Below are 12,868 nucleotides of genomic sequence, written 5' to 3' on the forward strand. Positions count from 1 at the left end.
CCTCTACCCCAATATATCATGACCCGATATAACACGAATTTGGATATAATGCGGTAAAGCAGTGCTCCAGGGGGGACGGGGCTGCACACTCTGGTGGATCACAGCAAGTTTGATATAATGCGGTTTCATCTATAATGTGGTAAGATTTTTTGGCTCCCGAGGACAGCGTTATATCTGGGCAGAGGTGTATTAATAAAGTACTCAAACCATTATGTGCATGTCTGCAACATTTAACTTTCCTTCAAAGGGAGTTTAAAGTAATTTTTGGTACACGGAAAATGTTCTCTATTTTGTTAATAAAGACTTTTTTGTGCTTCTGAAAGATGCCAGATTGAAATTCTTTGGCATGGGCAGTGATAGTGCAAGCTTTTGCATAAACGTGCCTCACCTATGACTACCTCCAAGGATTTGTTTCTTTTTTTAGTCTATAATTTCTAATTTCCATTTTTGTACAGTAACAGGGTATCTATTTCCTCTTTTTGAATAGGTCTTCTAAAAGGAGGATGATAATTAAGGACGATGATAGTACAGAAGATTTTTTCAAGTCAATGTCACTGTAACACCCAAGTGATGTAAGGAGTAGGTTCTCTCTCTCTTCCCAACCCCTGGTATTGCTTTTGAGGCAGTCTAACTAGCTAGACACAGACTATTAATAAAATTCTAATAATTACACTAAGAGCAATTTTTGCAGCAATCCAAATAAACTAAATTTTATTAATCTAAAGTTGGATTTGGTTTAATTGGTGATACTAATATAAGGGCATCACATGTTCCAGAATCTTTATTAAAGGGTCGATTTATTTGATATTTCTTGGCAAATTTGTTCCCCACTACACGGTCTAAATATATTTCATATACCTCTTATATGTCCTTCAGCTATATCACTTCATCTATGTTAAACAGAAAGGTCACAGGCACTCTGCCAATACCATAGGACCTAGAATATATTATGCATACCATGGGTATGCTTACACTGCAGTTAAACACCCGTGGCTGGACTGTGTCACCTGACTTGGGTTGTGCGGCTCAGCTTGTGAGGCTGTAAAATTGGGGTGTAGACATTTGGACCCAGGCTGGCGCCAAGACTCTGGGACCCCAAGTCCCACTCAGGTACCAGATGTCAGGCTCCAGCCCACGCCTGAATGTCTACACCACAATTTTATAGCCCTGCAGCCTGAACCAGCTGATACGAGCCGGCTGGAGGTGTTTAAGTGCAGTGTAGACATATTCTATATGAAGAATATAGGGTAATATGCTGTCTTAAAATAAAAGTTTAAGTTTTTCCTGGTATCTGCAGAACTAACCCAAGATCATATTAGAAAAATATGGACATTATCTCTGGAATTCTTTTCATTATCTAAGCCACTTGCCAAAGGTTGCCGATCCCTAATCTAAGCTTGTGTGTTGTTTCTGGTGAAATAGAAGTTTTCTGAAGATTTAAAAAAACCCCAAGCCTTTTCTTTCACCTCAGCTACAGTGATGGCAAAGTCCTATTAACATAATGAGGCCAAAAAAAGCTAATTTAAATGAGGTGCTAATCAGGATAATTTAGATAATTCTTTGCTACCTATAAATAGCATTGTTTGGTTTCTGGCTCTTTTTGCAGGTTGGTTTTTTTTTTGGTTTGTTTTTTTAAACATACCTGATGGTAAAGTGATGATTTCTGTGCTATCATTTTATGTATACCAGGGGTCGGCAACCTTTCAGAAGTGGTGTGCCAAGTCTTCATTTATTCACTTTAATTTAAAGTTTCGCTAGTAATACATTTTAACGTTTTTAAAAGGCCTCTTTCTATAAGTCTATAATATATAACTAAACTATTGTTGTATGTAAAGTAAATAAGGTTTTTAAAATGTTTAAGAAGTATCATTTAAAATTAAATTAAAATGTAGAGCTCCCCCGGACCTGTGGCCAGGACCCAGGCACTGTGAGTGCCACTGAAAATCAGCTCGCGTGCCGTCTTTGGCACGCATGCCATAAGTTGCCTACCCTGATGTATACAATATCCATTTAGTCGTGTTTTTTTATTTGGGGAGGGGTACAGAAGACAATTTTTTGTAATAATGAGCAATCTTCTAATACTTAAATGTTTACTTGGAATAAAATTATTGTAATTTTATTAAAAGAACGAATAAAGTTGTTTTGATTCCACACTCACTCAATCCTTTATTTCTCTGCTAAGGATGAAAATTTAGTGCCAATTATGATGGCAGTTTTTGTGATGTGGATACCTGTTCCCAAAACTGTACCAAGACCTTGGAATTTGGAGAACAAGAGGGAGAAGGATTTATATCTCATTACAAATTCCTTACGTTATCCTATCTCCAAAGGTATATTTTACTTCTTAACCTATTTTCAAAATTTAAAAATGACAAGTTATCTTAGGTGGTATATCAACACCTAACTGCAAGGGAAGAAGACCATAACAGGAAGATCATTCTTTTCTACAAGAAAAACTACTATTGATAACCAATGTTTGTGTTTTCACATTACAAAAACATCTAGAATATCATCATAGGTTTCTCTAGTATGAATATTTAGACCAGCAAATAGCTGTACTGGAGAAAATTTAATTTAATCCTGTGCTAATTTATACAAATGAGACATAAACAGGAAGTAGTATTGCATTAGTCTACTTTATATAGTACATAATGAATGAGAATGGAACAGATTAGCAATTTGAAAGATGGAACACTAAGACTTGCTGCTGTTCTATTTATTTATTTATTTTTGCATTTCAATTATTTCAGCTTGCAAATTAGGAATTCAAGCTTTCTTTTGTCAAAACCTACAAAAACATAGATCTTATATTTAAACCAGAATAATCTTTATAATATTTTAAAAAATTGTACTACATATTTAATGAGCATTGATGGAAGAAAGAACACGGCACTGGAACCTCAACAGTAATGTATCTACTGCTAATAGAAGAGCCTTTTTGCTGAGCTGAGATTGTGAACTCACTTCACAGGCTTCAGAAATGCCTCCCCAGAAGCTGAACTACACTAGTGCAGTTGCATCCAAGGCTTTCTGCAACTATGGGTGGAAGGTGTGAGCAGCATTTGCCTCTAAAAGATTCGGGTGAAGACTTAAGTTTCCAGCTGTCAGTTTTTATAACAATGGCATGAAAAATGTTCTCTGAAAAGATCCGTTGACAGAACCATTATACTAAAGCTTAAATAAACTTGGGTTATAAACTGATTCTTTTCACAGAAGAATGACTTACCATCTGTGATCGGGATAATATCTGACTTGCAGTCAGTGCTGCTTCCTCTTCTGAGGACTCATCAGTATCCTCCTGATTGGTCAAGTTCAAGCTGGGCGTGCTACCAGAATACTGACATTCTTGAAGGGATGGTGTGTCTCCCTTGTCAATACTGTCGAGTGAGCGCCTACGGACTCCCCAGTTGAAGTTGTCCATACTTTCACCCTGTAAAAAAATATAAAAAATGAAAAGGAAGTTTATGCTAGATATCTCAAATATATAATAATGAAGTGATCACACCAAGACAACACAGAAGACACAGGAATACTGAAAGCACTGTGAACAGAGTTTCAATCAGCCCTTTAATTTTATTGTAATTTTAAATGCATTAAGTGATGTTTTTACTTAACAGGATTAAGATACATGGCAAATGATCTGCAATTCGCATAAAATGAAGTATGAGTCTCAAATTTCTCTTGGATAACTTGTACTGGGATCTCACTAAATATGATGTCTATAATCATATCTGTACCAATATTACATGTAACTGACTACAAAGCACAGACTAACACACCACTAACAACAGATTAAACAAGCCACTGCACCAGGCTGCAACTTACCTGCAGCTCCTGGTTAGCAAAAAGGAAAACACACATAATTAGAAAAAACGAGGACAAACACTTAAGATACTCTATAACCAGGGGGAAAGGTTCTATTATGTATGAGTTGCCAACTGTAGAAGACTGATTCAAGCTCTGGAAAAAGCTTTAGTCAAAAAAGCTAAAAATTTTTAACTTTTTTTGTGTGTAAAATTGGTTATGAAAAAGTTATGAGACAAAACACTTAAAACAACATGTCTATGGTACATTTTCCTTGGTGTAACATGTAAAACAACTGTTTAAACAAGCAGTGAATGAAATCCTTGAACTTCAACACAGATGAAATCTTAAATTGACTTTAACTGTCCACATTCAGTTGACAAAACATATGAAGTCATAATTATATTCATATTGGAGGAAAACTCTGACATATTTTTAACTAGACATTCTGAAAGATATTAAGTACTATTCAATTTCAATATTTATGAAGAGGATCCTGAACATCAACGTATGGATCCTCCCTTTTTCTCATTTTCCAATTGAGATATGAAGGATGGTGTGTGGTTTTGTACCTTGAGTGAAATGTATACTTTAGTCACCATTTTTCCATTCTAAGTGGACAGGTAAGATCTTTGGCTTCTTCTGGAGTCTTTAATCAATCCATCAATGATATAGCCAATAAGATTCCTTAAAAATAGTTCTCTCAACCAGCCCACAGGTCTAGTCTTCTCAAACTTGAAAATACCAATTCCAAAGTTACTCCAGCAACTGGTTGTCTCTCATGGAGATCCAAAATGTTACTAGTATGCCAACATGTATATTTTCCAACTTTTTTCAGTGATTTTGTTTGCTCCAGAGAAATGGACAGAGTATTTGCATGCAAACGTAAATGAAGAGCTAGGGATTAAAGCACTGAAAACATCCTTAAACTAATCTATTTTTTCCTCAGACTGTTAATATTACTAACATTTAAGTATTAGCAAAAAAGCACGCAGTATATTTTAATATAAATTCTAATATAAATTACTATATTTCCATTATGTCACATATAAAAGTGATGTCCTAAATCTAAAAAAATTGTGTTTTGTTGATTAACTCTCCATATCATACATTGGTAATGGGCAGTGCACAATTTGACATAGGGATGGGTGAACTGGTTGAGCTAGAATAAGAATTGGCTGTATCTCAGCCTGATCTGTTATTAAAATTGACATTGAACCATATTTGAAATTCAGGAAAAGCAATATGCATGCTGCCCACAAATCCTTCTGTTTTTCAGATGTTAAAATTGAAGGACCAGCAGTTGTGTCCACTTTTCTATTGGGTATTATGCTTTTGAATCTACCTCTTCTCAACTGTTCACTTATTCTCGGTTAATTTAGGTGATCAGATATAGGACAAAAGGGAAGGTCACAGAATACAAGAGACCTGGCTGGTGTGTGTGGGTACACATGTACTGGATAAGTAATTTGCCCTGGGAACATGAGAATCAGCAGAGGGGAGAGATGTAAGGCACTGGTGGCCTCCGGGGAAGGGAAAAGAATTCAGGAGCCTGCAAAGAGGGACGGAGAAAACAGAGATGGAAAGAGAGAGCATCTCAAAGTTCAGATAAATATCTAGGCTTTTTTGTGCTCATCTGAATCTAAAAACCTTCCAAGGTTCTCCTATTATTAATTTAATATTTTGTAGGTACTATAATAACCAGATGTAACAAGGTGAATTACAAAGAGTAATGATTTCTTTTTTTCACTCTCACTCCCTGTTTTGGGAGTCAGTTTAAGACCTTTAAATTATGATGTGTGCATACAATGCCTAACACAAAGGGACCATGATCCACAGTTGGGGTCTAGAGGCTCTACCACAATATAAAAAATAAACAAACAATAATAATTAATATTACTGTTAACTTTTAAACCTTTTATTACCCAATTTCATTACTTTAACAGAATGAAAAATGTGAAAAGAGAAAACAAATGCACCAAATCAGATACAATATGAATGACAAAGGTAAGGGCAGCTTTACAATATAAATCTTGTGTGAGGACAGGGTGGGATAGTCCGACAATTCATTGAGATAGCAATAGTATATAGTAAATGGAATACTATCTTACTACTTGAAATTCGGGAACCGTAGAAATGCATAAGTACCTAAGATTGCATGCATTCTTAATTCCATTCAGCAAAATTTTCCATCGCAGCAGACAGCATTCTTACACAGTGGGCAAAGCTTCAGAATTTTAATAACAAAATCTTATGCTGTCAAAATTATTATTTCCCTGGCTACAAAACATATTCTTATAGAATAAGAGGGGAGTTAAACCCACCCTCATAAAGACAATTGGTAGCTGCATCTGACATTGCAAAATTTGTAATCAAGGTTTCAAAATCAGTGAAGTTTTGGAACTACTGCCCAATCCTTAATATTGTACCATCATAACCCAGCTTTTAAAACATTCTAAAGTAGAAATTCCAATTCTAAAAAAGAAATTCCAGGGTCTCACCTCTGCATCTTCCAGCTCTACATCTAAAAAGTCAAAATCTTTAAAAACTCCAAACTGTTGTTCACTGCTGTTATCTTCCACAGCCATTTCCTCCTCTTGAATTACCTCTTCTGTTGTTGAAATAAGGCTAGTTTGTTGGTCCCCAACTTCCAAGTCTTCATTAGAAGAAAACACAACCTACAGAAATAGATAATGGAAATAAACATGGCTTATGTAATGCTAAGAGATAATATACAGGGAAGACTATGAGATGGAAGATACAGTATTATTAGAAGCCTTTACTCTCAAACTATACAATATGTAATTCTCCTGGCAATGCATATAAGTAACTGGGAATTGGAGAGATGCAATAAGCGGAGAAGAAATCCCCAGGATTTAATTTCTGTAACCATGAGCTAAATGTATATATAAGGCCAGAAGATACTACAATTATCATCTAGTTTGACCTGCATAACACATGCTACAGTGTTTCACTCGTAATTCCTGAATTAAGCTCAATAACTTCTGCTGAAACTAGAGCATATAATTTAAAAAGATACCGCTTTTTGATTTAAGTGATGAAGAATCCATAAAAGATGGTTACTTACCTGTATTGCAACTGTTATTCTTTGAGATGTGGGTGCAGACACACATTTCTCTCAGGTGTGCATGTGTCTAGTGCACTAAAGCCAGAGAACTTTGCTTAGCAGTACCTGTCAGGGTGGCACTTGCAACCTATGGTCCTTGTAACCCCTCCTGTGGCTATGTAAGGGTGATGCCACACTGAACCCCTCTCAGCTCCTTCTAAGACTGGAGATTCCAACGCAGAGGGGACAGAGTGCAGGACGTGGAATACATATCTGCACCGACATCTCAAAGAACAAGAGTTACAATACAGGTAAGTAATAGTCTTTTCTTCTTTGAGTGGTTGCAGATGTGTTTTCCACTCAGGCAACTCACAAGCAGTTCTGATAGGTAGGGAGATTCAGAATCTACATAAACAGTATAGGGGGCGGGACCTGGAGCAGAGTGGGGGAGATGCCTGGGAGGGGCGGGGGTGGACTGTGGGCAGGGCTGATGGCACCCCAATGTGTCCCGCTATTTTAGTGTGGTGATCTGGTCACCCTAGACACTGATCAAACGACCTAATAGATGCTTTTCTACTATTAAGCAGCATCCTCTGAACTGCCATGTACACCATGAAGTGCAGATTGTTCAGTGCCAGATGAACAACCTGCCATGGTGCTGAGGCAGCAGGTCAGAAAGGAGAAGAAGAGATTTGGGAGGCTGAACATACAGATTGAGAATTTCGGAGAATCAACATTGCCTTGCCAAGCTGATGCAGTAAGTATAAGTTTGACACAGTCCAACTTCAGTTTGAGAATAACCTGAGAGATGAGGGAATGGCGGAAAAGGCATACATCAGGTATGTTCCCCAGTTCAGATGGAAACCATTGATTAGAGAACTTGGACTCAGTCCCACTTAGGAACAAAACTGATGGCACTTCGTGTTGTCCTTCGTTGCAAATAGGTCGATCAACAGGATGCTCCATTCCCTGAAAATGGACCTCACTATGCTGCTTTTTTTGAGACAACTTGTCACTGTCCAAGAAAGTCCTGCTGAGATGGTCGGTCAATTGGTTTGAGAGCCCAGTAAGTGCGCTGCTAGGGTATGATGTCTTCCTTGACGCAAAAGTGCCAAAACTTTATTGCTCCCTGACAAATCTGATGGAAGTGGGCTCCAAACTGATTGTTCATATAATATACTGCAATGGTTTGTCGATGAGCATATGAACTTCTGATCCCGGAAGGCACACCATGCACTGTAAATGGCTCAAAACTCCAGTAAGTTGATATGAGATGATGCTTCCTGCTCTGACCCCAAAACATGAACCTTTTATGTTCTTCCGTGTGCTCCTCAAAGTAGTGTGGAGTAATCATTCAACAAAGTTCTAGTCAGTGGAGGACAGGAAAAGGGAACACTCTAGCAAACATCAATCTGTTCTGCCCACCACTGTAGAAAGTCCAGAACCTCAGGAGGCAATTCGACAAGCCTAGGACTTGCAGCTAGGGGTACAGACCAACTTCAACCATGCCTGAAGAGGATGATGATGCAGTCCTGCATGCTGAATCACATAAGTGCATTCAGCCACATGTCCTAGTAACTTCATGCATACATAGACCATGGTCAAAGGATGAGACTGGGGATCCAGATAAAGGCACCAAATTGTATGGAATTGCTTGTGAGAGACAGAAAGACCTTTGAATTCAGAGAATCTAGAAGGGGGCCAAAGAACTTGATTTTTTAGATGGAGTCAATATCAACTTTGTTTTGTTGAAAATTATCCCCAGTTGATCAAAGATCCAGTGTGACTGGACATGACTAAGGACTTGTTCCTTAGATCTGCCTCTCACTAGCCAATCATATAGGTACAGGAAGACATGAATTCCCCTCCTTCTGACATGGGCTGCTACTGCCATCATGCATTTGGTAAAGACATGTGGGGCTGATGACAGACCAAAGGGAAAAAACGTATACTGATAGCATTGACTGACAACAAGGAATCTCAAGAACTTCCCGTAGCCTGGGAAAATCGTCATATGGAAACAGGCATCCTGAAGATCGAGAACAACAAACCAGCCATGGTAATTTCAAATGGGAAGAATAGTAACCATGAGGAATCTCATACACTTGGTGTATTTGCTAAGACTGCAGAGTTTGAGAATACATCTCACCCTCTACCTTGGACTTTGTGGATTGGGAAGTAGAGTAGAATCCTTTTCCCTGATGAAGTGGAGGAACCTCCTCTATAGCTCCCAGAGCACACAAAGGCTGAACCTGCTGAAGAACCTGCATCATCATCCTCTTCAGGCATGGCTGAAGTTGGTCCGTCCCCCTACCCGCAAGTCACAGTCTTGTCCAATTGCCTCCAGAAATTCTGGACTTTCTACAATGGTAGGCAGAACATGAGGCTCATGAGAGGAGTCCTTGAAAAGGGATAGGTAAGAAGGTAGAATTGGGGGGATAGACAGAAATTGTATGGTGTAACCTAATCTCACAGTGTTTAGGACCCATCTGTCCATAGTTATTGTTTCCCAAGAACTGTAGAAGTGAGACAGACTGTCTCTGGACTGATGAGACAGGTTTGAAACATTCACAAGTGGTATGCTGTTCTCGATATAAACATCAAATAGGCTACCCCTCCCTGAAGATGGAGGACAGGCTGGTTGGGTAAAAGTAGGGCCAGAAGATCTTCTCCACTTAATTTATGTCCTTTTCCAGATAAACTTTATACGTAGCAGGGTAGGACAATTAAAAGTATTGCTGAGAGGAATATTGCTGGTGATTTTTCTGACCTGCAAAATGACATTCTTATGGCCTGGGCGTAAACACTGAAAGACCATAAAGTAGATCTGTAGTCCTTAAAAGAATGTGAAGTCTTGACAGTTTTCTTAGGAAACAAAAACTGACCAAACGACAAGTTCTCGATGGTTTTGTTGAACATCAAGAACTATGCTGGAGTTCTGTAACCTCGAGGCCCTTCTCATTGTCACAGCTGAAAAGACGGTTACTCACCTTTGTAACTGTTGTTCTTCGAGATGTGTTGCTCACATCCATTCCAGTTAGGTGTGCGCGCCGCGCGTGCACGTTCGTCGGAAACTTTTTTACCCTAGCAACTCCAGTGGGCCGGCAGGTCGCCCCCTAGAGTGGCGCCGCCATGGCGCTCTATATATACCCCTGCCGGCCCGCCCGCTCCTCAGTTCCTTCTTGCCGGCTACTCCGACAGTGGGGAAGGAGGGCGGGTGTGGAATGGATGTGAGCAACACATCTCGAAGAACAACAGTTACAAAGGTGAGTAACCGTCTTTTCTTCTTCGAGTGATTGCTCACATCCATTCCAGTTAGGTGACTCCCAAGCCATACCTAGGCGGTGGGGTCGGAGTGAGAAGTCGCGGCCCGGAGCACCGCAGTTCCGAAGGCCGCATCCTCCCTCGACTGCTGGACCAGGGCGTAGTGGGAAGCAAAAGTGTGGACCGATGACCAGGTCGCTGCCCGACAGATTTCCTGGATGGGCACACGGGCTAGGAAAGCCAGCGATGACGCCTGCGCCCTGGTAGAATGCGCAGTCACACGGCCCGCAGGGACATGGGCCAAGTCATAACAAGTCCTGATACAGGACGTAACCCAAGAGGATATCCTCTGGGAGGAGATAGGAAAACCTTTCATACGATCTGCTACCGCCACGAAAAGCTGGGGGGATTTTCGAAAGGGCTTAGTCCTGTCTATGTAGAACGCGAGAGCCCTACGGACATCCAGCGAGTGGAGCTGCTGCTCCCTGCCTGAGGAGTGAGGTTTTGGGAAAAAAACCGGAAGGAAAATCTCTTGGTTGACATGGAAGGCTGAGACCACCTTGGGCAGAAAAGCAGGGTGTGGTCTCAGCTGCACCTTGTCCTTGTGGAAGACCGTATATGGGGGGTCTACCACAAGAGCTCGGAGCTCCGACACCCGTCTAGCTGAGGTGACAGCCACTAGAAAGGCAGTTTTCCAAGAGAGGTAGAGCAGGGAGCAAGTAGCTAACGGCTCAAAGGGGGGCCCCATGAGTCGGGACAACACCAGGTTAAGATCCCAGGTGGGAGCAGGGGGACGGACGTTAGGGAATAAACGTTCCAGCCCTTTAAGGAATCTCGACACCGTCGGGTGAGAAAAAACGGAGCGACCGTCCGCACCCGGGTGAAAGGTGGAGATAGCAGCTAGGTGGACTCGCAACGACGATAAGGCCAGACCTTGCCCTTTGAGGGACAAAACGTAGTCTAATATTTCGGAAACCGAAACTTCCATAGGGCGGAGATTTCTCTCTACGCACCAACAGGAGAAGCGCTTCCATTTCGCTGAATACGTGGCTCTTGTGGACGGTTTCCTGCTGCTCAAGAGCACCTCTCTCACAGGCGTGGAGCATCGCAGCTCTGGGCCAGTCAGCCACGCAGGAGCCACGCCGCTAGGTGCAGCGACTGCAGGTCTGGGTGACACAGGGTCCCGTGGTCCTGGGTAATCAGGTCCGGATGAAGGGGCAGGGGAACTGGGTCGGCTATGGCCAAGTCCAGCAGCATGGTGTACCAGTGCTGCCTGGGCCACGCCGGGGCTACCATGATCACGAGCGCCTTGTCCCTGCGCACCTTCAGGAGGACCTTGTGGACTAGAGGGAACGGGGGAAATGCATAGTACAGGTGGGTCGACCACCGGATGAGGAAGGCGTCCCCTATCGACCCCGGTTCCCTGCCCTGAAAGGAGCAGAATGCTGGGCACTTCCTGTTCCCCCTGGACGCAAAGAGGTCCACCCGGGGATAACCCCACCTCCGGAAAATGGAGAGAGCGACATCCTGGCGAAGGGACCACTCGTGCGACAGGAAGGATCTGCTCAGTCGATCTGCCAGAGTGTTCCGTACTCCAGGGAGGAAGGAAGCCCTGAGGTGAACGGAGTGGGCTACGCAAAAGTCCCAGAGACGTATCGCCTCGTGGCACAGGGAGGAGGACCTGGTGCCGCCCTGCTTGTTGATATAGTACATCGTCGTCGTGTTGTCCGTAAACACGGCGACACAACGACCCTGAAGCTGATGACAAAACGCTTGACAAGCAAGGCGGACCGCTCTCAACTCCCGTATGTTGATGTGGAGCCCCACCTCCTCCTGGGACCACAGGCCCTGTGTCCGCAGGGTCCCCAGGTGGGCCCCCCAGCCCAGATCTGAGGCATCCGTTGTCAGGGATACCGATGGCTGAGAGGGGTGAAAGGGAAGACCCGCACATAACACGGACTGGTCCAACCACCAGCCGAGAGAGTCCAAGACCTTCTGGGGGATTGTGACTAACATGTCTAAAGGTTGCCTTTGCGGCCTGTAACGGCTGATAAGCCACAGCTGGAGAGGCCTCATGTGGAGCCGAGCGTAGCCGGTCACAAAAGTGCACGCTGCCATGTGGCCTAACAGGGTTAGACATGTCCTTACTGACGTCAACGGGGCTGACCGCAAACGCTGAACGATCGCCGCCATGGTCTGGAACCGTTGCAGAGGCAGCGAGGCCCTGCCCATCGTGGCGTCCAAGACCGCCCCGATAAATTCCACCTTTTGCGTGGGCCTCAGAGTGGATTTGTCTGTGTTTATCAGGAGGCCCAGACTTGCAAATACGGCGGTGATCAGGCGGACATGGCTGCTGACCTGCTGCTCCGACGTGCCCCGAATCAACCAGTCGTCCAGATAAGGGAACACGTGGACACGGTTGCGTCGAAGATGCGCCACGACAACTGCCATGCATTTTGTAAACACCCTTGGGGCCGTGGACAGGCCGAAAGGGAGGACTGCAAACTGATAATGAAGAGCCCCCACAACGAAGCGGAGAAAGCGTCTGTGGCGCGGCCAAATGGCAATATGAAAATACGCGTCCTGCATGTCGAGGGCGGCGTACCAGTCTCCCGGATCCAGGGATGGAATAATGGTCCCCAGGGATACCATGCGGAACTTCAACTTCACGAGGTATTTGTTGAGTTCTCGCAGGTCGAGGATAGGCCTGAGGCCCCCCTTGGCCTTGGGGAT

The 12,868-nt window shown here is 42.8% G+C and overlaps 1 protein-coding gene across 21 annotated transcripts in view; it reads right to left on the minus strand.

The window, feature by feature from the left end:
• The window catches only part of FRYL (FRY like transcription coactivator), a 383,738-nt gene that overhangs the window by 44,534 nt on the left and 326,336 nt on the right, over positions 1-12,868 (minus strand). For all 21 annotated transcript variants that reach the window (XM_030563429.1, XM_030563431.1, XM_030563418.1 and 18 more), the window contains 2 exons: positions 6,306-6,482; positions 3,227-3,430 (listed from right to left, as the gene is read on the minus strand). In XM_030563429.1, coding sequence (XP_030419289.1) covers positions 3,227-3,430; positions 6,306-6,482 — 381 coding nt within the window. The remainder of the gene's footprint in view (positions 1-3,226; positions 3,431-6,305; positions 6,483-12,868) is intronic.

This window comes from Gopherus evgoodei, chromosome 5, assembly GCF_007399415.2.
Source record: "Gopherus evgoodei ecotype Sinaloan lineage chromosome 5, rGopEvg1_v1.p, whole genome shotgun sequence".
Classification (NCBI taxonomy): Eukaryota; Metazoa; Chordata; order Testudines; family Testudinidae; genus Gopherus; species Gopherus evgoodei.